The 26,523-nt window shown below is 49.1% G+C and overlaps 1 protein-coding gene across 1 annotated transcript in view; it reads right to left on the reverse strand.

Annotated features, from left to right (window-relative positions):
* The window catches only part of MYH13 (myosin heavy chain 13), a 48,762-nt gene that overhangs the window by 15,978 nt on the left and 6,261 nt on the right, over positions 1-26,523 (reverse strand). Inside the window, exons 7-24 of the mRNA XM_044250257.1 lie at positions 24,514-24,577; positions 24,321-24,419; positions 24,108-24,211; positions 21,976-22,114; positions 19,388-19,506; positions 18,524-18,673; positions 18,239-18,409; positions 16,991-17,288; positions 16,293-16,301; positions 13,859-13,932; positions 13,676-13,763; positions 9,956-10,073; positions 8,229-8,352; positions 7,090-7,226; positions 5,206-5,461; positions 2,975-3,217; positions 1,401-1,577; positions 53-198 (exon numbers count right to left, since the gene is read on the reverse strand). Of these exons, the coding sequence (XP_044106192.1) occupies positions 53-198; positions 1,401-1,577; positions 2,975-3,217; positions 5,206-5,461; positions 7,090-7,226; positions 8,229-8,352; positions 9,956-10,073; positions 13,676-13,763; positions 13,859-13,932; positions 16,293-16,301; positions 16,991-17,288; positions 18,239-18,409; positions 18,524-18,673; positions 19,388-19,506; positions 21,976-22,114; positions 24,108-24,211; positions 24,321-24,419; positions 24,514-24,577 (2,516 nt within the window). The remainder of the gene's footprint in view (positions 1-52; positions 199-1,400; positions 1,578-2,974; positions 3,218-5,205; positions 5,462-7,089; positions 7,227-8,228; positions 8,353-9,955; positions 10,074-13,675; positions 13,764-13,858; positions 13,933-16,292; positions 16,302-16,990; positions 17,289-18,238; positions 18,410-18,523; positions 18,674-19,387; positions 19,507-21,975; positions 22,115-24,107; positions 24,212-24,320; positions 24,420-24,513; positions 24,578-26,523) is intronic.

A 26,523-nucleotide genomic window follows, 5' to 3' on the forward strand; every position in this document is an offset into this window, starting at 1 on the left:
GGGTAAGTTGGCACTCGGGCTTAAACACAGAGATTAAACATGAGATAGCTACTTCTTCAATTTCTCTTCCACTTGCTGCTTGTCGTTTTCTAGATCCATAATGGATTCCTGGGACATTTTCAGGTCCCCTTCCAGCTTCCTCTTTACTCTCTCCAGGTCTGTCCGCAGTTTCTTCTCCTGTTCCAAGGAGCCTTCAAGCTGGGGAGACAGAGGCACAAAGGTTGGAGCTCATCCCTTGGCCAGCGTGGCCGCACCGGCGCTGATGGCTTCCAAGAGCTCCCGTGGGGTATGACCGCTGGCGTCTGGCCCCAGGACGGAGCAAGATTCCCCATGTCTCAACTCTTCCCTCCTGCACCAAAGGCTACCCTGCATCTCTTGGAAACATTCTGGTGCCTCTTTTGGCTGATTCTCACTTGGCCTGTTCCTTCCCTGTAGAATCATGATGACCGTAAGTGCATGCTTGTGCCCAGAAGGGAAGAAGCAGGGTGTCCACGGATGGGCTCTGCTGTAGCTAAGCTGGGAAAGGTCTAGATTGCACAGCCGTACTCCTCCCAGAGGTAGCATGGTGCTTGCCTGCTCTGGCCTCAGGAAAACATGCAATCTGTACAAGTTCTAGACACGGTCGTGAGTAAGTCTGCAAATGTCAGGTGTGGCTCTTGTCCCAAGAGCCTATATGCAACTGATGAATCACTACGGTCAACCTCAGAAACCAAAAAAACAAAAAACAAAAACAAAACAAAACAAAACAAACAAACAAAACAACCATAGTAACAACATGGGGGGGAATGGTAATTGTTATGGGGCACAAATAGGACTCCTATTTAACAATGTTAAAATCACTCAATTTTAGCAATGTTAGAACAAGATTGGAACTTTGCGAATGCAAGGACCTGAGAGGGGATGTTAATTACCATGATGATAATGAGGGGTATAGTAGCAGCTAATGTTTTACTGAACACACTCTATGTGCTATTTCTTCCTTCCTTCCTTCTTCTTCTTCTTCTTTTTTTTTTTAAAGATTTATTTATTGAGAGAAAGCAGGAGTGGGGGCGGGCAGGGAGAGGGAGAAGCAGGCTCCCTGCTGGTCAGGAAGCCCGATGCGGAACTCGATCCCAGCACCCTGGGATCATGACCTGAGCTGAAGGCAGACACTTAAGGACTGACTGAGCCCCCTGGTGCCCCTATGCTGAGCTTTCCATGAAAACCCTCTGAGGTGAAGTGCATCGTATCCCCATTTCACGAGGTAGACACAGGGACGGCAAGACTTGTGTGGAGGAGGCTGAGGTCCAGACTCAGGGAATCTGCTCCAGAATTAGAAGTCAGACCCTCCCTTCCACCCCCATTTAACCCCAGCTTCTGCAAGCAACAACCGCTGGGACCCGGGAGCAAAACATCCTTACGTCATCGGTTTGCTGCTCTAGCTTGGCATTTATTTTGATGAGACCGTTGACTTTATCTTCCTCCACCTGAAGATCGTCTAGTGTTTGTTGATGGGCTTCCTGCAGGGACTTCTTCTCTTTGGTCAGTTTGGAGATGTTTTCCTCAAGGGCTGTCATTTCTTCGGAAAGATTCTTTACCTGGGAGAATAACCACACCCATGGACTGCTCAGACAACTCAATCAGAAGCTACGGATTTTTATTTTCCCCTTTCCTTTTTGCATTTTTTATTTATTTATTTTTTTTTTGCTTTTTTGGCTACCGCATCCCTACCTCCCTGGGAGGCGGTCACTGTGTGGGTTACATTAACCTGAAACCGGCAGCCTCCCAGCCCTTTGCTTCTTGGCTGGCTGGCTGCAGAGCCAGATAGCATCATTCCTTCAGACACGAGTTTATGTCCCACAACGGAGGGCTCTGAAATGCACATAGGAGGCTTTGGAAGGTCAACTCATTAGTTTCTCTCTATCATGATATATCCACAGGAGTCTGTTTCCTAGGTTGGGGGTTTAGAAAAAGGTGGGAAGAGTAAGGAAAGATACAACATGCTATGCAAGAATGGTCCAGAATGGGAACCTGTGCCCTCAGGAAGCCGGGGCAGGGGGGTGCCACACAGAAAGCTTTAAGGCATTAAATTGAACTTTGCTCTACGTACGCCTCTCTTCCAGATCAGAGGTTCTTAAACTCCCACCCCACAGGCTGAATCTGGCCGGGGACGTGTTTTCTGTATAGCTTTTGCATAAATTATCAATATTGAAAAAGGCAGTGTAATGTCACACAAAATCTGGACTCCCGGCTGCTCCTGGAAAATCTAAAGCGTTGGAGGTTTGCATTCTCACCCCAAGCCGCTGTTGCTGCCTTGGACGGAGCAGGGGCTCAACTCCTGGCAAGTCTCCACGCCTCCCTAATGTCCATTTCCACCCTTCCCGGGTGTGGATCCCACACTCACTCCGGGTCACCTCACACCAGGTCAACCTGATCCCTTGCTCTAACTCATTAGCAACCATTATTATGTGACTCAAGAGCTGTGATTTTCATGCATTTCTGCAAAGTGTGAGGATCCTTCATGTGACCGAGTATTTCCAGTGCTTTCCCGAAGGCTGCGTCAGTCTATAAGCTGCCAGCAACACATGAGGGTCCCTGTTTGCCCATGTCCCTCCCAGGGCGGGGGGTGGCCCAGCTTCCTGCCCCCTTCACCACCTGCATCCCTCATCATCTGCCTGGCCCCTGGGAGCATTCTTTTGCTCTTCCTGAGGCAAGTGCAAACAAAAATGAATAGGACGCCACTCTCATTGAGGATCCCTTGCTTTGTGCAGGATGGGCTGGGGGTTGGAAGTTTGGGGTCCAACCAGCCAGGCAGGAGGAGGGTTGAGAAGAGCCTGCGGGGTAGAGAGACCAAGGCGGAGAAGGACGGGACTTGGTGGGACCTCACTGCCCGTCTGCGGGCTCCTGCCTCCGACTTCAGGAAATGCCTGCTCCTAAGAGGAAGTAAGGATGGTTCCAGAAGCCGGGGGAGTGGGGGACTCCCTGGTTTGCCCACCTTGTTCTCCGTGGCGTGCTTCTCCTTTTCCACTTTTGTCAGGGTCAGCTCAAGGTCGTCGATGTCCCTTTTGAGAGATGAGCATTTATCCTCCAGGTTCCTCTTCTTCGCCACGAGGTCGGAGTTCACCTCCTCTTCCTCCTCCAGCCTCTCGTTCAGCTCCTTGACTTTGGCTTCCAGTTGGATCTTGCTTTTGATGAGCCCCTCACAGCGCTCCTCCGCATCGATCAGGTTTTCCATTTCCTGGAAGAACCAGAGGGTTGTGTTTTAGTCAGACTCTCAGCAAACCCTACGCAGGACGTGCTCTGCCCTCCACAAGCCCACTATCTGTACCTGAGGTGAGGAATGGGTCACACGCACACTCACATACACACACACACACATCCACACACGCATGTGCACATACACTCATGTACACACGCCCACACACTTGGGCACACACATGTACAGGTACAGACATGTACACACAAACACACACGTGCACACATGTGCATATTCACGCACACACACACATCACTTGTATATTATCCGTATACCTTTTTTTAACCACCAAGGACATCCACTTAATAGAAATTCACCTGAAATAATTCCAAACAACGGAGTCCCATACAGTTCACGGAGCTTCTGCCCATTTGCCCCAATTTGGCCAGCCTGCCGTTTCACTTCCTCTCACCACCCGTCGAAAAATGACTCCTCTACCCAATGTTACCACAAGCTAACTAGTATTTTCAAAACATTACCACCTTTTAACTTCCAATGGAAAACGCGGTGTCTGCCCCGGGAGTCCTGCCTCCTCGAGCCACAGAATAGGAAGTTCAAAATAGGAAGAAAGGGATTAAGTTCATAGATGTCCTGGAAGGCTCTGTAATGAGCCTCTCTAGATGAGCTTATTCTACTCTTTTTTTTTTTTAAAGATTTTATTTATTTATTTGACAGAGAGATAGGCAGAGAGGCAGGCAGAGATAGAGAGGGAAGCAGGCTCCCCGCTGAACAGGGAGCCCGGTGCGGGGCTCGATCCTAGGACCCTGGGACCATGACCTGAGCTGAAGGCAGAGGCTTAACCCACTCAGCCACCCAGGCACCCCGAGCTGATTCTACTCTTAAACCCAATCGGGCTACATCTTCTTGTACAGGAGTGTTGTAAAAACTGGACCCCCACTTCGAGATTATGGATAAGAATAAGCATCAGTGTTAATTGAATACGTACTACGTGCTCAGCATTTCACCCGCATGGGTCCATCTGATTCTCTCGACACTCTCTGTGTGCTGTTACTGGGCCCATTTTACAGATGAGAACATGGAGGCGCAGAGAGGCTAAGTAACTTGCTTGAGGCCACACAGCTACCAAGTGGAGGGTCTGGGATAGAAACCCAGCTATCCAGTTCCAAACTTATCCCCTTGCCCACTCACCTTGGAAAAGTGCTCCCAGTGACCGCACTGTCCTGACCGGGTAAGTGAAAAGGGGAGGAGAAAATGCTTTGTGTGCATGGCCATTTGGGGGTTTATTAAAAAAAGGTAAATGATAAACACCTTAATTTGTGAATTGATACAATGATGCTGCCAGAGTGTGACTTGCTGGAAGCTGCTGCCTTTCCCCTATTTCCTTGATTAAAAACTGCAAAGCAGGGACGCCTGGGTGGCTCAGTTGGTTGGACGACTGCCTTCGGCTCAGGGCGTGATCCTGGAGTCCCGGGATCGAGTCCCACATCAGGCTCCCAGCTCCATGGGGAGTCTGCTTCGCTCCCTGACCTTCTCCTCGCTCATGCTCTCTCTCACTGTCTCTCTCTCTCAAATAAATAAATAAAATCTTAAAAAAAAACTGCAAAGCATTTTTAGTATAATCATATTACTGATATTACCGAAACTTTGTATGTATAAAATGGTCCCTCCTTTGAATTGTTTTAGTGACTTACTTTCATGCTTATTTACATGATTTTTTTTTAAAGACCTGGGGTATGCCTGACAGGTTTTAATCATGAGGACAGACCCAGTCCCCTCATACCCACAACAAAATAGGTCTCACTCCTCTGTGGAATTCAGAAATGAGGGTGCGCAGAAATTCGCTTTGTAGACATGCTCCCAAGAACCTCCGCGACCGCGAAGCCGGGCCCTCGCCCTCCTGCAATGCTCCGTACGGCCACGAGGTGGCACCACTGGCCCTTACATCCACGCACCTGTTGGGGCGCCTCCGTGTTGCTCCTGGTTTCTATTCTCACCCGGCAGGTACTTACAGACTGGACCTGCAGCTGGAGGTCATTTTTTTCCTGCAGCAGGGACACCATCTTCTCCTCTAGCTCCTTCCGGCGAGCCTCCGACCTGGCCAGCTCCTCCTTGGCCCTCTCGAAGTCTTCCTTCATGGTGGCCATCTCTCGCTCGGCCTCCGCGCTCTTGAGGAGCGGCTTGATCTTGAAGAACAGGTTCATCCAGGGCCAGTGCTTGACGTTCATGAAGGCGCGGATGTTGTACTGGATGCAGAAGATGGAGTCCCTGCACGCCCCATCGGACTGCGTTAATGAACCCCAGCAAGGACTCCTGTCTGCCCCTCCTGCCCTGGGGCCCAGGCCCTTCGCCCTTCCCCGCTGCAGGGGCAGCCGAGCTCTGCGGCTCCGTGGACCCTAGGGCTCGCTCTGCAGATGAGGGACAGAGGCAGCGGCATGCACAGAGGTCATGGGAGGTGACAGAGGGCACGGGACCATTTGTGGACCCCGCCCCCCATCAGACTCCCACCCCCACCACAGTGCTGGAACGCAGTCCCTAAGATCCCGATCACCCGTGCTGGGAGCCTCTTCCTCCCTACTCGCCTGAGTCTGTCTCCCGCATTTTATTTACGTATTTGACACAGAGGGAGACCGACAGAACACGAGCAGGCGGGGTGGCAGGGGGAGGGCAGACTCCCCCTGAGCAAAAAGCCTACACGGGACTGGATCCCAGGACCCTGGGATCACGACGGGAGCCGAAGGCGGACGCCAACCGACTAAGCCTCCCAGGCGCCCTTCTCCCACATTTGAACGGCTGACTCTCCCCGTTTTGAAAGACCCCCGGCCTTTGATTTCATGATTCCTGTCTCATGGTGCGCTCTGCTGGAGTGGGCTCCCTCTTCCTGCTTACCTGGGCGGGTACGCCCGGGACCATCTCCCCGACACTTGCTCTCCCAGAATTCGCCGTTTTTCCTGACTTCGACCGTCGCCAATGTCCTAAAGACAACTGCCTTATCTCCCGCTCTGTATTCTCTAGAGCTCACGTGTGCCTCAAAACTTGCTTCCCTGGGGCACCTGGGTGGCTCAGTGGTTTAAGCCTCTGCCTTCGGCTCAGGTCATGATCTCAGGGTCCTGGGATTGAGCCCCACGTCGGGCTCTCTGCTCAGCAGGGAGCCTGCTTCCCCCTTCTCTCTCTCTGCCTGCCTCTCTGCCTACTTGTGATCTCTATCAAATAAATAAATTTAAAAAAATCTATAAAAAAATCATTTAAAAAAAAACAAAAAAATACTTGCTTCCCTTTCCCATAAACCGGCTCCTGCCCAGGGCCCTTCTCCTCCCCATTTCTGTGCTGGCTTCCATTCACCTCAACAAGCTAGATGCCCACAAGCTGTTCTTGACTAATCCATGATGGTGGCCCATGTGGCAATGCCAATGTCAGAGCCATATAGGCATCGGGGAATTGGGGAGAAGGGGCCTCCCCTCCCCCAAGTCCCCTCTCCCTGAAATTCCTGCATGTTACCAGCCATGAGGGTTGCTGGTGAATTACTGAAGGAGTAAGACTCTTCAGTGTCCCTGGACTCCTGTGTCCTAGTTCAGGCCCTTGTCATCTACAAACCCGGTCCTGTCACTGCTCCCCGTAGGCACCTGCCATGGCTTCCCAGCGGACTCCTGGCTCTGGCCTCATGAACGAGGAAGAAAGGAACTTGTGTTGGGTACCTCCCCTGAGCTCCTGGAGGGCAGGGTTCCTCTCTGTATGCCCAGCACCATGCAGGGTCCCCAAGCATGGACAGGCTGCTCGGCAGGTGCTGGGGTAAATGAACGAGCAAAGACATCGATGCCCCAAGACTAAAACCAGGAAGCAACCAGCAGCTGTGAAGTAGGGAGGGCAGGGTAAGGCGGGGCGAGGGTCCACCTCACCTCCTCTCCATCATCTTCTTGAACTCCACCCGCATCAGGTATCCCCGGCAGACGGCCTGTGTGCGTGTCATCAGGGTCACAAGCTTCTCATCCCTCATCTCCTCCAGGAGTCCGAGAAGCCCAGCTTTGAAAAACACCTGCGTCCGAGGAGAGGCGAGCCCGGCCATGTTCCCAGCTGCCGTGCAACCCGGGGTCCTCCTGGGAGCCGGTTTCCGCCCAGCCCAGCCCTCAGACTTCAGAGCCATGGCCTGGAACGGGCCGTCCACTGGGCCCCACAGTGGCCTCTCCTGAGCTTGTTCCGGCCCCTCCAACCCCCATGGCCCAATTCAGACAGAGCTCCCACATAGGAGGCAAGGACGAGCCCATAAAGTACCCTCCGAGCTCCAATGCGCCCAGATTGGGAGAAACTCGCAGACGGCTCCTCAGGGCCACCTACCCATGGCCCACTCCAGCTGACATGCCAAGGAAGCAAGGACCCTTCGGAGGGCTGCGAGCCCCAGTCTGGTCCTTTCCAGGAGGCAGAGCTCTGCGGTCAGGCCAGGATTTGAAGCTGGCCTTTGTCCCTCACTGTCCTTGTGACCTTGAGCACGTTTCTTCCCCTCTGGGAGCCTTTATTTCCCTTGCCCTCCCTGTAACCCCATGAGGTCAGGACTAGCCTTATGTCCCTCAGGTTAAGGGGAGGACTGAATGCCAGGTGCACAGAGGGCAAGTCACTGGGCCAGATCTCTGTGTGCTCAATAAATGGTGGGCATTTCTATCTGTTATTATCATTCCCTCCAAGTTTTCACTGTTCTGGAATCCTTGCTGCGTTCTCTCTCTTTGGCTTTCCCGTCCCACATAAAAGTGCCTTTGCTCTGTTCTCTTAGGACCCCAGAACTTTCTATTGCTTTCTTCCAATGCTGGGGCAGGGGTGGGGTCTGGCTTCCAATTAAGCCTCTAGACACTTAAAAACCAACACGGGGACAGGATTCTCGGTCCCCAGACTCAGGCTCCTTCTGCGTGGGCTCCTGCACAATGGGGCAGTCAGGTTGGCTGGATGGGGAGAGCGATCCTTTCCTCCCACCAGCCGACAAGCAGTTTGGGGGCCACGGGTGATGCAGGGTGGAGGGGGGCGGTGTCCCAGCTCCGCGTGTTCTCACCTTGGTGTGCCCAAACCTATACTGTTCCCGGTCCACGTCGATGGAGCTCAGAAGCTTCTCAGAAGCATTTTTGCTGTCAATAAATTGTCCTTCGGGGATGGCACTGGCATTGAGGATCCGGTACCTGCAGGGCAGTGGTGGGGGGGGAGCATGGTTGGTCAGTCACCTGCTAGCAGCTGGGTGTTGCAGAGCTGGGGGGCAGGGGTGTCTCAGGGGAGAAGGGGGTCTGGCCCACAGAGCTGGGAGAGTGATCCCTCCGTGCAATTTCCTGAGGGCTGCACCCTGCTCCTTTCTGCCCCCAGGGCCTCACCCCTGCTGGGCCCAACCCATTCTGGGATGACCCATGGCCAGAAAGACCATAACCTCCCTGAGGACATGTGGACTCTTGAATGCCACCAGGGTTTAAGGGGCAAGAGTCTGCTAGCAGTTGGCCGAGCACACAGGAAGCTGAGAAAACACCTTACCCTCCCTGCAATCTGGCTTTGGAAGCCGGGTCAGGCCTAACATGTACTTGGGCCCCTCTGCATTGGCTTGGCAGTGCAAGCTTGGAAGGTGGTTTCCATCGAGGACAACATTTTCTGAATGGATTCAATCCCCGAGAAAGGCCCCATAGCTAAGACAAGGCCTGCCTTATACCTAAGACCAGGCCTTCTAGAATCTTCTCCTGCTCCAGCCTTAGGAGGACATGGACTATTGTACAGCTAGTCTGGGAGAAGGAGTACACAGCTGGAGTTTTGTTTTCAGAGGAAGCAGTTATTTGCATAAAAGAACCTTGAAATCATCTGTGACACGCGGACCTGTGGTCCCGCTACTCCTGGAGGGTCCTTGCCCCTCCTCTACTCCAGACGAGGCCTGGAGTTGTGGGGCCCAGATGGCAGCTGGGAGGAGAAAGCTGGTCTGGAGCAGCGGGACTCAACTGGGGACAACTGAGCCCCCCCACCTGTACTTCTCCCCCCCGTCCAGGGGACATCTGACAATGTCTGGTGACATTTAAAAAATATGTATTTTATTTATTTATTTGGCAGAGAGAGAGATCACAAGTAGGCAGAGAGAGAGAGGAGAAAGCAGGCTCTCTGCCTAGCAGAGAGCCCGATGTGAGGCTTGATCCCAGGACCCTGGGATCATGACCTGAGCCGAAGGCAGAGGTTTTATCCCACTGAGCCACCCAGGTACCCCTGTCTGGTGACATTTTTGATTGTCCCAGTGTGGGTGGGATGTGGTTAGCTCCTGACACTGTAGGTAGAGACTAGGGGTCTTGCTAAAATCCTACAACACACATGACAATCCCCATAAGGAAGGATTATCTAGTAGAAGGTGAGAATCTCTGCTTTGAAGGCCCAGTTGAGGTGGAGGGTTGGGGCTGAGGCTGGGACCAGTTTGGGCTGGCCTGGCCCTCACTTTGGGCATAGCTCATCTCCCCCAGCTAGAAAGAAGGCCCATGGAAACCCTGGGAAGCTGTGAACTCACCCACCACTCAGCCCAAGGAGCCCTCAGAAGAGACATGGGGATGTCTGAGTGGCTCAGGGGGTTGAGCATCTGCCTTCAGCTCAGGTCATCATCTTGGGGTCCCAGGATTGAGCCCCGTGTGGGGCTCCCTGCTCAGCGGGAGAGTCTGCTTCTCCCTCTCCCTCTGCTACTCCCCTTTCTCATGCTCTCTTTCCCTCTCAAATAAATAAATAAAATCTTAAAAAAAGAGAGAGAGAGATATGCAAAGCCAGGCGACCTACCTCTGTTTGAAGTCTGCATAGAGAATCCGGCTGGGGAATCCTTTCCTGCAAATCCGGATGCCCTCGAGGACCCCGTTGCAGCGTAGCTGGTGCAAAACCAAGTAGTGGTCCATCACGCCTGGGGAGAGAAGTAGTTGCCCATCACGCCCTGGCGTATGTCAGGGGCTTTTTCCTTGTCTTTGACGGTATGGCCACTGTGAGATACACCAACACACCCAGACTTGAGCGGAAAGGGTTAATATCAACTCTAAGAATGATGGGATGGACATAGTTTCACAGTAGGAGATAATCCCAGTCCCTGAGGACATGCAAGCATCCCATGCCTATGGGTCAAAAACCAAAATATGGATCTTCACCCTGTTGATGACCCTTGAGTCCAGCTAGGCTAGAATGAGTATGGATTGCCCTCTGACTTCCCATTAGATAACATGCTGTGCCCTTCTCTACTCAAGGTCAAGGCTGTAGCATCTGCAGGCAGTGCCTTTAGTGGGAGCAGAGAAACAGAGCCAAGGACAGCGGTGCTTCAGAGGATGCAAAGGGTTGAACGCGGTGGGGGGGGGGTTCCTCTGCTGAGCGCTGAGCATGAGGTCTGGGAAGGAAGAGGGGACACCAACATTAGGAGGAAGAAGAGGACCCGTAGAGACAAGCCCTTATCGGGGACGCTCTTGGGTCACGCACAAGCGAGGACTGAGAAATCCTGTACTGGGGCTGTGTGCGTGGTTAGGAGCCTTCTTATGGCTGCATAATGGCTTTCCTGGTGCATTCCCTAGGTTGCTGGGTAGAGGGAGGCTGAAGCTGTCTCTGACGAGCCTTCTGGAAACTTCTAGAAGGCTCACAAGTTTCCTCGGTGTCTGGGAGGAGAGATGACTACTCACACCATTTTCAAGGCTCTGCTGCTGGACTGTGCTGTCGGGTATAGTACTTTCTGGCCACGTGTGGTTATTAAAATTTAAATTCATTAAGATGAAAAGTTCATATTCTTAGCCGCACCAGGTGTACCGTGTACCCAGCGACTGCTGTACTGGATGGCATGGACGTGGGACATTTCCATCATTCCTGAAGGTTCTATAGGCCTGTGATTCAGTCTCAAGGGAGGAGTAGTTAAGACAGGGGAGAGACATCAGACACTCAGAGGACGTCTCGTGGGAGCGAACCTGACGGATTATCAAATTCAGTTCCCGGGATTTCTCGGATGAGAATTTTTAGGGGGTTCCGATGCCAGCTGTGGTACTTGCTAGCTGTGTGCCCCCATTTCCTGGAGAGGTAAGGGCCCTGCCTGGTAGTCTCAGAGCTCAGACTGGGCTCCCTCCTTCCCCGGGGCCCCTGCTGTCACTGCAGGCTCAGAACTGAGTTGACTTCTCTCAAGGTGTCCCTCCCAACCCAGGTGGAGACAGTGTCTGAAAGGCCCATCAAGAATGGTCCTCTCTGCCCTCTGAGTCACTTGCAAAACTTCTAAAAACTCTCCCGAGCTACTGCCTTGCCTTCCTTTTCTCAAGTTATCCCGCATTCAGCACCTCCAGCAAACTCTTTCCCCCTGCCAGCTCAGCTTTGCGGGCAGTTGTGTGAATCGTGTGTCTTAAAATGCAAAAAATGCAAAAATTGCAAATGCAAAAATTGCATTTTTATGATGTTTGGCACCTTGGGCACTTGTGGACCCTGAGAGACTTCCCCTGACCCCGGCCACCAAGAGCCAGTTCCTAGGATGGTAGACTGCTCCCCCGGGAGCACACATCTCACTTCCAACAAGCTAAGACCCAAAGCCACAGTCCCCCAACCATTGCCTCATCGGGCTGCCAGGCTCAGGCCGGGCACGAGACAACCATGGCAGCCCCCACAGCCTGGGGCCCGCTGAGATGATTCAAACTAGTCCCTCCTGACCTGCTCAGCCTGCTGGCCCATTCCTCCCCACATTGTCCCCTCGCTCTTGTGCGAGCGGCCACCATCCACCACTGCCCAGAGCGTGCCAGCGGTTTGGTCCAGCCCCAGCTCCGGACGCCCTGGGGCAGGCACTTCAATCTCCTCCGCCTCTACGGTCTCTTCTAGAAAACGAAGAAGCCCCACTACGCGCTTTCCAAAGCCTCGCCCACGCTCCTATACTACGTTCAGTCTATTCTCGGAAAGGAGAAAGAAAACGGAGCGGGGCCAGGATGGAGGAGAAGCAAAATGGAGAGGAAGGGATGGTGATGTCGTCACAATTCTCCTTCCAAGAGAAAAAGGCAGGCGGTGCATTGCCCAAACCCCTGGGATCCCCTAGAGGCACAGGGTTCCCCAGCGAGGGGCCATCCATCCCTGTCACCTGCACCTGCAGGGAAGTGCTTCTTGGACCCCACCTTTGATTTGTGCTGACACGGGCTCAAAAACAGTAACGGAAATCCACGTTTGTGACAAGACAGCTGCACACAAGCCAACAATTTCATCTGATGCACAGCAACCAGAGAAACAGCTCCGTTCCAACCCTGGCGGAGAAGGGAGCTGTGCTGGGTGCACTGGGAGGGCTGCAGCCTGCAAAGGCAATGTGGGTCCTAACAGTGCGTTTTTAGCTGGTTTTTCCTTCGACCTGGACTTCCACGGAAGAGTAGCCGTGGTCGTTTGGAGAATTAAAATGCCTGGTTTTCCATAATAATAATAATAATAATAAATATAATAGGTATTAATGATGTACTTATACTGTAATGATATAAGCAATTAATTATTAACATAGTAATAAATTAATATTTGTTAATAAATATGACAAATAAAAAATAAATAAGACAAATAATTAAAATAAAATACTATAATAAAAATAAAATATAAATATAATAAAATAAATATGAATAAAAATGAAATGAAATAAAATTAATTTTTTATTTAATTAACAAGTAAACTCGTTTCCCACGATGTCATCATTTCTCATACGCATTATCATACATGACATTATTATCATAATTCTTCTTCTTGTCATTATACTAATAACAACTGTTGGGATTATCACTGACAGCCAGACACACTGAGTGTCCACCAGGCACGCGGCCCTGCTCGAAGTGCTTGACACACACTCATTCAAGTGATCCTCACGACAACCCCATCTGGCAGGTTGAGTGAATTAATATTTACAGAGTTTACACACACTCATTAAATAAATAAATGAATAGCTAAGTAAGTGAATACATGCATGAAATGTCACTTTAATCCTCGTTTTATAGCCCAGAAAGCTAAAGTACGCAGCTAAGGGTCCCGTAGACAGTAACAGGTGGAGAATAATTGCATACCGCCTACGCTCGGGAAATGGGTGTTTTAATTGCAGACCACTCAGATGCAGTGGTGTTCTTTGGGGGAAAGGAGTCACAGAGCTCTTGGAAAACCCCAGGGAAGTCATGGATCTGATATGCATCTCTACGTACTTGACTATGAGGGATACGGACTTCAGAGTAAGGGTGCCGGATAAAACACAGGATGCCAAGGTGAACTTGAATTTCAGATACAGGAAACCATTGTTCAGTGTAAGTACATCCCAGACACTGCATGGATCATACCTACACGAAGACATGTTTCATTGTTTATCTGAAATTCGAACTTAACGGAGCATCTGTATTCGTATTTGCTAAGTCTGGCCGTGTCACTTCACAGATGACGTTGAGAGGAGGTAAACCCCACAACCCTCGGCTCCGGGAAACCCGCACAAAAGCACGGAGAAGTTCGCACGTGTTTTGGGGAGCCCTGTTCTGATGGATTCTCACTCACCGGGAGTCTTGGTCTCATTGGGAATCAGGCATCGCACAAAGTGAGGGTGAGTGCTCCTTAAGTTGGTCATCAGTTTGTTCAGATTTTCCTGGGACGCAAATCAGAACGAGCACATTAACGTCAGCAAACGCCGTTTCATGGAGCACGAGAACAGCCAAATGCAGAAGTTGCAGAAACACAAACCCTGAACACCGCCGACACGGTCTGGAAAGAGGAGCCTTTCTTCTTCCCGCCCTTCTTGCTTCCCCCGGAGTCACCTGGAGACAGACACGGAGGATGGGTCAGATTCAACCCGGAGCCCTCCCCCTGCTCCCCAGGGTTACTGAGATATCATTGACATAGAAATAACATTGCATATCTTTCATGTTGGATACATGTCTATATTTTGAAATAGTCACGTTGTTGTCCATACCTGGTTAGGATTACTTTCCTTGTGATGAGAACTTTTAAGATCTACTCTTTTGGCAACTTTTAAATATGCAACTGCCATACATTACATCCCAGAACTTACTTATCTTATAATTGGAAGTTGGTATCTTTTGACACTTTCATCCAATTCCCCCACCCCTCACCCCTTGCTTCTGGCAACCACAAAGTCTGATCTCTGTTTCCATGAGAGATAGGGTTTTTTTTTTAGATTCCGCATATAAGTGAGATGTTACAGGATTTGTCTTTCTCTGTCTGGCTCATTTCCCTTAGCATCATGTTCTCAAGGTCTATCCATGTTGTCACAAACCCAAGATTTTCTCTCTCTCTCTCTTTCTTTTTTTTAATGGCTGAAAAGTACACAATGTTTTCTTCATCCATTCATCTGTTGATGGACACTTAGGTTGTTTCCATGTCTTGGCTATTGTAAATAATGCTCCAATGAACATGGGGGTGTAGATAATCTCTTAAGGATAGTGATTTTGTTTCCTTCAGATATGGATTGCTAAATCATATGGTAATTTTGTTTTTAATTTTTTGAGGACCCTCCATATTGTTTTCCACAGTTGGCTGCACCAACTTACATTCCCACCAATAGTGCACTAGGATTCTTTTTTTTTTTTTTTAGGGGTGGCCACACCCTTCAAACCCCGAAATGGGATTTTTGGTTTTCTTTTGATGTCACAGAACTGAAGAGTTTTTGTTCTGTTTTGTTTTTTAAGATTTATTTATTTATTTGAGAGAGAGATCTGGGGAAGGGACAAAGGGAGAAGAAGAGAGAGAATCCCAAGGAGACTCTGCACTGATCACAAAGTCTGACATGGGGCTCGACCCCAGGACCCCAAGGTCATGACCTGCACACAAACCCACTGATGCTTAACCCACTGCTCCACCCAGGCTGCCACTTCTAGTTTGTTTTTAAAATAATCTAATTATAGGACAAATGAGTACATTGTCTATATTTTTACACTGAGAACATTAATTTTTTAAATTGATGCATTTAAGACAGTCCATCATCTTAAAACTGTTCTTTGGTGATTATTTTTAAAAAATACAATGTGAATAAACTTAGCAAGTGATACTGGCTTGTGCAACCATTTTGGAAAACAATCTGGAAGTCCCTGGAGAAAGTGGATACAGAGTTACCGTAAGACTGAGCAGTTCTAGGCCTGTGGATATGTACAAGAGAATTGACCCATGGGTATATACAAGAGAATTGACACCATAAGCCAGCTCAGAAACTTGTATACAGATGTTCATAGCAGCACGATCATCAGTAGCCAGAGATCCATCAACTTTGGGCAAAATCAAAAGCTTTTGCACAGCAAAGGAAACAGTTAACAAAACCAAAAGACAACTGACAGAATGGGAGAAGATATTTGCAAACAACATATCGATAAAGGACTAGTGTCCAAAATCTATAAAGAACTTAACAAACTCAACACCCAAAGAACAAATAATCCAATCAAGAAATGGGCAGAGGACATGAACAGACGTTTCTGCAAAGAAGACATCCAGATGGCCAACAGACACATGAAAAAGTGCTCCATATCACTCGGCATCAGGGAAATACAAATCAAAACCACAATGAGATATCACCTCACACCAGTCAGAATGGCTAAAATCAACAAGTCAGGAAATGACAGATGCTGGCGAGGATGCGGAGAAAGGGGAACCCTCCTATACTGTTGGTGGGAATGCAAGCTGGTGCAACCACTCTGGAAAACAGCATGGAGGTTCCTCAAAATGTTGAAAATAGAACTGCCCTATGACCCAGCAATTGCACTACTGGGAATTTACCCTAAAGATACAAACGTATTGATCCAAAGGGGCACGTGCACCCGAATGTTTATAGCAGCAATGTCCACAATAGCCAAACTATGGAAAGAACCTAGATGTCCATCAACAGATGAATGGATCAAGAAGATGTGGTATATATACACAATGGAATACTATGCAGCCATCAAAAGAAATGAAATCTTGCCATTTGTGACAACATGGATGGAACTAGAGCGTATCATGCTTAGCGAAATAAGTCAAGCGGAGAAAGACAACTATCATATGATCTCCCTGATATGAGGGAGTGGTGATGCAACATGGGGGCTTAAGTGGGTAGGAGAAGAATCCATGAAACAAGATGGGATAGGGAGGGAGACAAACCATAAGTGACTCTTAATCTCACGAAACAAACTGTGGGTTGCTGGGGGGAGGGGGGTTGGGAGAAGGGGGGTAGGGTTATGGACACTGGGGAGGGTATGTGCTTTTGGGTAAATTGGAAGGGGAGATGAACCATGAGAGACTATGGACTCTGAAAAACAATCTGAGGGGTTTGAAGTGGCGGGGGGGTGGGAGGTTGGGGTACCAGGTGGTGGGTATTATAGAGGGCACAGCTTGCATGGAGCACTGGGTGTGGTGAAAAAATAATGAATACTGTTTTTCTGAAAATAAATAAATTGGAAAAAAAAAAAAAAACTTTGGGATAGACAAAATGTGTGTTTTCCATGCCCTGGAATATTACACATCTATAAAAGAAGTGTGTCCCAACAAATTCAGGGAACATTCTGCTACACAAAAGAATCCAGGTGCACAGTGGTTCCATTTACCTGAAATGACCAGAATAGGCCAGCCAGCCACCCCATGTCAATCTTTAAAAGCTATTTAAAAACATGATACTGGCTCTTTTGTCCCCTGGGAGTCCAGGGACTTCCTCTTAAGGAAGAGGAAGCGTAAGAGAAAGAAAATTGGGTAATTGGAAACAGACAAATCCAGCTCTGTCTGACGATCACAACGGAATACTCGTTCTTCAAGGAGCAGCTCTGGGTCATAAGTAATGACGCAGAGCTTTGCACACAGTGGGGGTGGGGTGGGGAATTTCACCTGTTTCTGCACCAGCATAGTTGGAAAAAAGGAAGGACAGCAGCTTTAGGGAAGACTTCTGGTACAGCCCGACCACGGTCTCGTTCAGGGGGTCCTTGTTCTTGTCCAGCCAGCCGGCAATGTTGTAGTCCACGGTGCCAGCGTAGTGGACCAGAGAGAAGTGGGCCTCGGCCTTGCCTTTGGCAGGCTTGGGCTTCTGGAAGTTGTTGGACTTCCCCAGGTGCTGGTCATACAGCTTGTTCTTGAAGGAGGTATCTGTGGCCTTGGGGAACATGCACTCCTCTTCCAGGATGGAGAAGATGCCCATGGGCTGAAAGAAGGATGACAGAGCATGACTCAGCATTTAATAGTGCGTCTCAATGACTCCATTGTCTGCAGGAGTCAAATACAACCTTTCTGGTGTTACCACTCGCTTAGGAGCACCGCGGGGCACAGAGCTAGGCACAGAGTAAGCGCTTAATGGATGCTGGTTGAACAAAAGAACATGGAAAGAAACTGTATGCATATAAATGTAGCTCACTTTGAGCAACAGGTTACCACCACTGCACCCTCCAAAAAAGGAAAGTTACATACATAGACATAAAATGATATGAGTGGTATTGAAATAATCATGTATGGGTTTCTCAGCAGCCCCCTTAGGAAGAGAAACTCATTCCAATATCACCAGTGCTCCAAACGGTATAGGAATTTCTTCCTTTTTTTTTTTTTAAGATTTATTTAATTAATTTATTTGAGAGAGAGTGAGAAAGAGCAAGAGCACTAGCAGGGGGAGTGGCAGGCAGAGGGAGAAGCAGACTCCCCGCTGAGCAGGGAGCCCAACGTGGGTGGGGCTCGATCCCAGGACCCTGAGATCATGACCTGAGCCGAAGGCAGAGGCTTAACCCACGGAGCCACCCAGGCGCCCCCTCCTCGGCTGTTTTTATAGTAACATTATGCCAAGAACTCTACAGCTCCGTTGTCTGAACTCCTAGGGTTTTTGTACAAGTTACAAAGGTATGAATGGCCACTGTTCCTCGCGGGTTCCCGTTCACATTCCTGGGAGAACTGAGCCCTTGGATCTTAACCAACCATGTATCTGTTTAGGTGTCTGCATTATGTATGCATTCCAAACACTTGTCTGTGCAAGGGGATTCAGCTTTCCGGAGGCTGGAAGAGTAGTGCAAGGATCACCATTCTACCTGTAGGGTAGAGTGAGAGCAAAGGGATGATGGTCCCAGCCAAGGAGGGGCAGTCCCTGGGGAGCAGACTCTATTCCTCTACCTTCTCGATGAGCTCGATGCAGGCAGCCAGGTCCATCCCGAAGTCGATGAACTCCCACTCGATGCCCTCCTTCTTGTACTCCTCCTGCTCCAGCACGAACATGTGGTGGTTGAAGAACTGTTGCAGCTTCTCGTTGGTGAAGTTGATGCACAGCTGCTCCAGGCTGTTGAACTAAGTGTTGCAAAGAGCAAGAGTAGGAGTGAGTCTGGAAAATCCAGTGGGGACTCTGCAAAGAAGACACAAAATGGAAGGGCCTTAAAAAGGCCATTTATTCAAACAACTCACGTCAAAGATCTCAAAGCCGGCGATGTCCAAGACCCCGATGAAGTACTGCCTGGGCTGCTTGGTGTCCAGCTGCTGGTTGATGCGGGTGACCATCCACAGGAACATCTTCTCGTAGACGGCCTTGGCCAGAGCGCCCACCGAGTTGGTCACCTTGAAGAAAGATCACCCACTCAACCCTCAAGGTTGAAGCATGAAGCCAATGAGGTCTTCAAGGTCAAAAGCGGTTAGAGATTGGCAATTTCGTATTGTCCAGCATGATATTAAATATCCCTTAAAGCACTTGCCAGCTTAGGACGTTCCCCTCCCTCCCTCTGAGAACTATCCCATTTACAAAAATAGTCTTCTATCAGCCGTAGTATTAACACATGACTGTAGAACTTGGCCGCACGTAACTGAACCGGAGGTGGACTACTGATCCAAGTTGGGTTGCACAGAGGGTTTTTCCTGAGAATTTGGAATTGGGATCAAAGACACTGGTCTCAGTCTCCATGGGAGGCTGAACTATGGAGATGTGAACTTGGGAGCTATGGGGTGACAGTGGAGAGAGCTTGTCTGCCTAGTGAGGACACCGAAGAGAAGGAGAGCAATGACTGTCCATGGTGCCACAGGGAAGGAGCTGCAGAGGGGCGGTCTGGCTCCAGAGGATCCTTCATTTTCTGGTTCCAGCCCTCCTGGTGCCGAACAACACTCTTCCATGTGCATTCCTTAAGCTACCCCTGGGACCTAAGAACTAAATTCCTCTTAATGCTGAAGGCAGTTGCATATAGATTTTGGACACCTGCAGCTTAAAGAACTTTGGGATGGTGGTTAAAATAGCAGAGTCAGAAATAGCAGAGTCAGCTGAACTCAGGGCAACTCCATTACCTGCTGGACGTTCTGCCCTTTGGTGACATACTCGTTGCCAACCTTCACCCTCGGACAACACAGGCCTTTCAGCATTTCTGCAGCGTTCAGACCCATCAGGTAGCCAGCTTTGTCAGCCACTGAAGGAAGAGGGCAATGTGGTCACACAAAGACGGCAGTGGCTGATGTGGCCAATCAGACCCTGGGGCCTCCCAGAAATGTTTCCTATAATCCTTTTTGGTGTTTTTCCGTTCGCCTATGTGCACCAGAACTGGAGGTGTCTGAGAAAGTTTCAATCTCATAGTCTAGGGGCACAGGTTTTCTAGAACTTTAGTTTGCCTTCTAGATGCAATCTTGAAGGTTGATCTTGACATATTAATATTTAAATTTCTTATTTTTTCTTTTTTTTAGAGAGAGAGAGAGAGAGCAGGGGAGGGGTGCATGGAGAGGGAGAGAGAGAATTCTAAGCAGGGTCCATGGTCAGCACAGAACCTGGCGGGGTCGATGTTCCAATCCTGAGATCACGACCTGAGCTGAAATCAAGAATTGGACGCTTAGCCGATGGAGCCACCCAGGTGGCCCTAAATTTCATTTTTAAGAAGATACAGTTACACAGTAATATTGGAGTCTGCTAATTTAAAAAAAATGGCATAGGAGTAATGGAGGCACCATTTGGATGGTTCACAATATATGTTAAGCAGCTTCCTAAATTCCTGCAAGATGCCACGCTTATAGCTGAGAGAGAGCTACAGAACTTTGACCCAGTCTTCAGATGTTGGGAGAAGGTCAAAAGCAGTTGATAATTGGCAATTTCATATAGTTCATTGGGAGTGTGGTTGACTTTGGGTCAGATCTGGCTGCCTGCACTGAGCTCATCAAGAAGGTAGAGAAATATTTTTTCTCTAGGAGTAGCTCCTCTTGGTTGGGACCATTACGTTATTTCTGGCTGGGGAATTGAGCCAATAAAAATCCAGGACCGTATTTGTCAAGTGTTTAATAAGAGGCCATGTGTATGCTTTCCTCTTTGCTTAAATTATCCCTTTTTCCTGCTCTGCCCTTGTAGGTGGATGGGATTCTTCTAGTCATTTACACTTGAAGGCTTTGGGTGATTACATCCTTCCTCCTTATCCCTGACCTGCCTGTGCTCAGACAGGCAGGAAATTCTGCTCGCTTCCCCTTTAAAATAGCTGGCATCTCCCACCAGGGTCCCACACTTTTGGGAAGCCTGACTGCTCACCGATTAATTCCCATGAACTTCCCCTGCTAAGTGGACAGTTCATGGCTTCTGGCTCCTACCACGTACATTCTAAACCATATGTCCTGGCACTCAAGGTCTTCTCCAACTGATACCAAAATAACTACTTTTTAATCCCCATCTCTTATACATCCTCTTCTGTAGCCAAAGAGGACCCCACTGCTGTTCAGTCCCCTCACATTTCTTCCCCCTCCCCCTTGATCATCATGTGTCCTCTGTTTAGACTGCCTTCTCCCCCACAACACCTTTGAGAATCCTAGCCATCCTTCAAAGTCCATGTTGGTGCCATCTTCCTCCAGGAAGCTTTCCCTGATTACCCCAATCAGAAGGGTCTCTTACTCTGAACAGAGGTTCTCTGCTGCCCCTCATCTTGCACCACTCCACAGGCAGGATTCCAAGATGGCCCTGAGGATTGCCCCTCCCCATGTATATTCTTTGCATAATCCCCTCCCCTTGTGTCAGGGGTGGCACTGGTGAATATGGATGGGCTATTCAATACTCCTGCGATGAGGTCCCTAGTCAGTCCACTTGGAATTAATAAAAGGAGATTATCCTGGGGAACCATAGCCTAGTCAGGTGAGCCTTTATGGGCAGTGATAAAGTCCCATATATTTTCCTGGTCTTTCTTTCAAGGCTATTGTTTCCTCCTGTCATGGGGGGGGTGGTGTTCAAGACACACTGTGGTGATGTTACAAGTGGTAGAATTATTGGAGATGAACCAGCCTTTCCCTTACAGACCTTGTAACAGTGCGAGAGATGATGTGGATGAACGGGGTGCATGGTGGGTGTGTCCTGATGCCAGGAACCCCTCCCACTGCCCCCTGCTCTGTTCCCAGGACCAGGCAGAGGGGGATGGGGAGACCATCCAGGTAAGAGTCATGGGGTAGGGGGTGGGGAGATCTGTACACCAGTCCTGGGTTCAGGGTCAAGTTCAACGGATGTCAGAGTGGGACTGAAGGCCACGGGAAGAGGAAGCTCCTTCACCTGGCCCGGGTGCTTAGGACCACATTCTGCTTATGTGCACAGAGAGAAAGGGAAGTTCACAGAACCATATCCTCTCCTCAATGTCTACCTTAAGGTCAGGTGACTGCAATGGTGAGAGGTAATGAGGTGATTATTCATTCACAAGAATGATAACTTTGGTTTGTCAAGGATCCGCCACTATAGGAATCCTTGACAGAGGGAGTGGACTTCCCCAGGGCAAGTACAATGAGCTTTGGACACCCCACATCCCATTTGAGCAACTTCCAATGAGCACCTCTCGGGAGGAACCCAGAGCTCACCTCACAGGACCCCGGCCACCCATGAACACACGGACAGTGTCAGACGCTAGTCTCTGCCCAGATGCGGTTACCTTCGGTGCCATCCGGCTCGGCCTGCTCCTCCCGCTGCTTCTGCTTGAACTTCATGTTCCCATAATGCATCACGGCCCCCGTGAGCTTGTAGATCCCCATTTTTTCCTCTGAGCTGAAACCCAGGATGTCAATGGCATTCTAGGAGTTAGAAAAAGGACAGTCATCCCAGGGACTCTGTTGTCCTTGGGAAAGACCTCACCCTTTGTGTACAGCCCGTGAGACAGCATTTGCCCAAAGAAGTGGGTGACGGGGCAGTTTCTTAACTTACGGGTTAAAAGCCATTTCTTTAACATGTTTGTGTGGGAGGGTGGAGATTATGGGAAGAAAACGTGAATACTCCGTTTTCTTCCATCCAACCAGAACTGATTTAAATCCTTTACATAGATTTGGGGCTGTTTTCTGGATGAGGCCACTGGGAATCATCATGCGATACCAGGAGAAGGAATTCTCATGGAGCATGTCTGAGAGATAGTGTCTAACACCTTGAGAGTCTGGCATTACAACCCAGGAATTCCGGTGTTGTTCAGAAATGAGACAATACGGTGCCCTAGCCCATTAGAACTGGAAGAGAAGGTCATCGAAGAGAACGCCATCATTTTTCAAATAAGAAAGGGGCAAACTTCTGCAGGGGGGCTGTGCCAGGCGAGGGGTGAGGCACCATCCATAGGTCATCTCACTGTGTCGCTGTGAGAACCTCAGAGGTATGCAGATCTTTCCAGAGTCCCAGGTGAGACCTGAAGTTCTAACGGGCTAAGTGACCTGCCCAATTCACCCAGGTAGCAGGTGATAAAGGTCTGTCTGGAGTAATCGCTCGGTCACTTCAGAGTCTACAGGTGGTTGCTGACTTGGTTTTATAGCCACTTGGCCCGTCTTCTACCGCAAAGATTTCAACTAGAAAATCCTTCTCTGGGGTACATGTATTGATTATGCAACAGGACTTGCAGCTTAAGCAATGCTCACTTGAGGAGGGACTGACATGCATGGAACCTGTCTGGGGAGGTGACAGTTCAGGGTCAGCAGGACGGTATTAGACAATGAGGCACTTTTGGGGGTGGTGCCCCCTTTAGGAGAAGGGGGTTCCAGACTGAGAGCCCACCTGGGTGAGGAGACATTCTGAGCCTCAGTGGCCTCCTTGACTCCATATCCCACCCCATCTGATGCATATTTGTGTCATAGGAAGAGGCTGCTGTAGGTTAAAAGGAAAGACCTTTCACTCCACTTTGAAAGGAACCAGGTAAAGACGTTACTTTCTGGGGAGCCTGCTGGGGAAGGCAGACCCTCGGAGGGAGCACTCCCCCTTGTATTCGGCCATAAACCATCACCCAGGAGAAGCTCCTCGGGAGATTAATGGCTCATAGATGGTGTCTATTAGTTTAAAAAAAAAAAAGGCAGGTTCTGGAGTGGGCAGATCTGGCTTCAAATGTTCTTTGACAAAGTGTCTTGAAGCAAATTGTGTGTTTTCCTTCTAAGACTCAGCTTCCATCTTTGTAAAATGGGAACATTTTACAAGAGGTTTTTTTTGGGGGGGTGGGGCTTAAATGAGATAAAGCACTCATCTTGGTTTCCAGCCCATGTAAGTGCTCGGTGCACTTAGTTACTGTTATTATTCTAGTTACCAATGTTGGAAATACTTCCCAGAGCTAACTGTAGGAGGCCTGACAGGTGCGCCGAGGACGTGTGGGAGCTGAGCATGAGCCTGAGGGGGACAGGTAGCACGAGGCGTGGAGCTTCTCCTCCTGCAGACTGGGTTGTTTTTTCCTGTTTTACACTTTGCTATATTTTTAAAAATTTCTTAAAAGAACCGTGCAGATGGTTTTGTACCTTGAGAAGTTCCAACAAAACCTTTAAAAAACCTTATACGTGCAAAACCCAACTCTAAAATGCTACAGAATGGAACTGGAGGCCTATTTTGGAGAACTTCCTGTCCCCCCATGGCATCTCCTGGGGTGGAGGTGAGCGGAGAGGGGTCCCATCCGGACTAATTCCCTGGACCTCTTGAACTCTGAGAGCTCAGGTCTGATCACTCAACATCCCTGAGTCCCAGTTTTTGAGGAGACCGCCAGGGTGCCTCTCAGTTCACAAACTCAGTAATTTGTGCTGAAAGGAAGAAGGAAGGGAAGTGTGTGCTTACATCAGTCGCTAGAAGCTCTTCGCTGTCGTCGATGCTGGCCACGGTGACCTCTCCTTGGCTCACGAAGGGGAAGTCGAAGGGATTGGTTGAAATGAGGAGCAAGTCTGCGAAACATGAAGGTCCCCTTAGCGTCTCACGCATGCGCGATGCACTCCGTTTTTCCAATGTGACTGATGTATGTGGAGGATGAAATCAATACCTCCAAGAACTTACCAATGAGTTCTGGCTTCTTGTTCGACAAGATTTGGTAGAAAATGTGGTAGCTTCTCTCGCTGGATAACTGAAATGTCACTCTGGATTTTTCTAAGAGATCTAAGGGTAATAAGAAAGAATGTGGTTTCAGGTTCCTGGGTGGTGTGTCTCTGTGGCCAAATACCGCTGTGCCCAACAGGGTGTTGAGACTCACAGGTTTCAATGTCCGCTGATGCCAGCTTTCCCGTGGCTCCAAAATGAATCCGAATGAATTTCCCCTGTCCAATGGCAGGTTGACAGACATCACAGTTATTTTCTTTAGATGGTACCATGGCTGGTTTTTGCCAGGTGCTCCCAGTATAGGTGGGAAGAGTAGGGTCAGGGAGGGAGTGATGATAGAAGTAAGGACTTCCCTCCTCTCTAGCTATCTGGTACCCAGAATCCCCATGCTGGCTTACCCAAGACTTAGATAGTTCTACCCAAAACATCTGGTCCTGTTCCTCCAATTTTGGGAGGAAGGTGCCCTCTCCAACTTCTGCTTGGGATCACCTTACTCTAGACAGTCCCCTTGGTTTTTATCCTGCTGTCTGGTACCTGGATTCCCATTCCCAAATGGATACCTTTGATAGGGCTGGTTGGACCATCTTGCCAACTTACTTACTGTCTTTCCTTCCTTCCTCCCTCCATCCCTCCCTCCCTGTCTCCTTCCTTTTCATTTCTTTCTTTTGCTTACTTTCTTCCTTTCTCTCTCCTTCCTTCCTTCCACGTCTGGGTGTTCCTTCTGAGATTTCTTGCTTTGGTTTTCCTTGTTGCTTACATTAGGCAAACCTAGCTCCCAGACTCAGGCCAAGCTCCCTGGCTCCCAAAATACACATTCAGAGTCTGAGTTCTCCCCTTTTGAGGGGAGGCAAGAAGTGAAATTTTATGAGCGACTGGTTTCTACCACACTGTGAGCAAAACTGAAGGCAAAAATCTTGCCTTGTCTATCCACCCACAGAGTCTGGACTCTAGTCAGCACTCCATTATCTACTCACTATTTTCCGAATGAAGCTTGGGGAGAGCTGGTGAAGGGTCAGTGAAGGCGTGAGTGAAGTGTAAGTGTTGGTTTTCAGTATTGCTAGCTGCTCGGTGGAAAATGAAGTTTTAGCCTGCAAATGTTTGTTTGGTGAGTGGAAGGTGGACAGGCTAACCAGGGTGATTGTAACTACTGGGTCAGGGCCAGGAAGAGAGATCCAAGCACTTAATAAATGAGAGTAACAATGGGGGTATCCGAAGATATTGTTTTCCATTTTAAGCTGGAGCCAGGTTAGCTCAATTCTTAACTTGGTGCAAATATGTGCACCATATGTCTGTTGGGTAATGCACACCCAGACCGCCTACAAGGAAGACATTTTAGTTGTGCACTAGGAAGACAGATGTGCAGACGGGCAATGCACAGAGGACCAAGGGAAAGAAAGAAAGGTCGGGGCTCATAGCCCAGTCTCTGATGGCTGCATTCACTTTCTTCTCAGGGACCATTTCATTCTTGAGAAGCAACAACAAAGCACAAGCTTGAGATTATCCAGGTCCTGAGAAGTGTGGAGTCCTGACAGCCTCTTGCAACTACAGGCGTAAACGAGGGCTTTGTGTTGTGGTAGTCACTCATTCCGTGGTACAGTGAGGATAAGTAGAGGGCTGGATGTTTGTTTATTTGCCCATAGGGGAAGGAAAAGCCTCTTTGGATGAGGGAAGCTTAAGCCAAATGTCGAAGGATGGAGCATATCCTTCAGTATCTACAACATCAACATATTCCCACGTTTTGAACTCTCCTGCTTTCCCCAGGTTTCTCCATCTCCCAATGCCTTCTGACCTGAAGGAGTTCAAACCTGCTCACTTAATTTGAACTCAGGTTTCTATGGCTGATAAGCCAATGGAGATTGCTCAATAGACTTCAGCATTTTAAAATGCTTCCACTTAGTGAGGCCAAGTGTAGCATAAAGGAATTGCTCTCTACTTGTGGAATTTGAATCACCATGACTTCCGGATGTTCTGAGGTGATGAGCCCAGTTAGGAATGGACAGATAAATCCCTCCCACTCCCCACCCCGCATTGCCAACAATGAGCGAACATGTTTTTCAGTGTATCTTATTATCCCAGCAGGGCTCAGTTGATCCGAACCACTTAAGGGTAGAATAAGGCTGTCTATTTTCTAGTTTATGTGGGATTTTTTTTTTTAAATCCAGCA

The sequence above is a fragment of the Neovison vison genome, chromosome 5 (assembly GCF_020171115.1).
Source record: "Neovison vison isolate M4711 chromosome 5, ASM_NN_V1, whole genome shotgun sequence".
NCBI lineage: Eukaryota > Metazoa > Chordata > Mammalia > Carnivora > Mustelidae > Neogale > Neogale vison.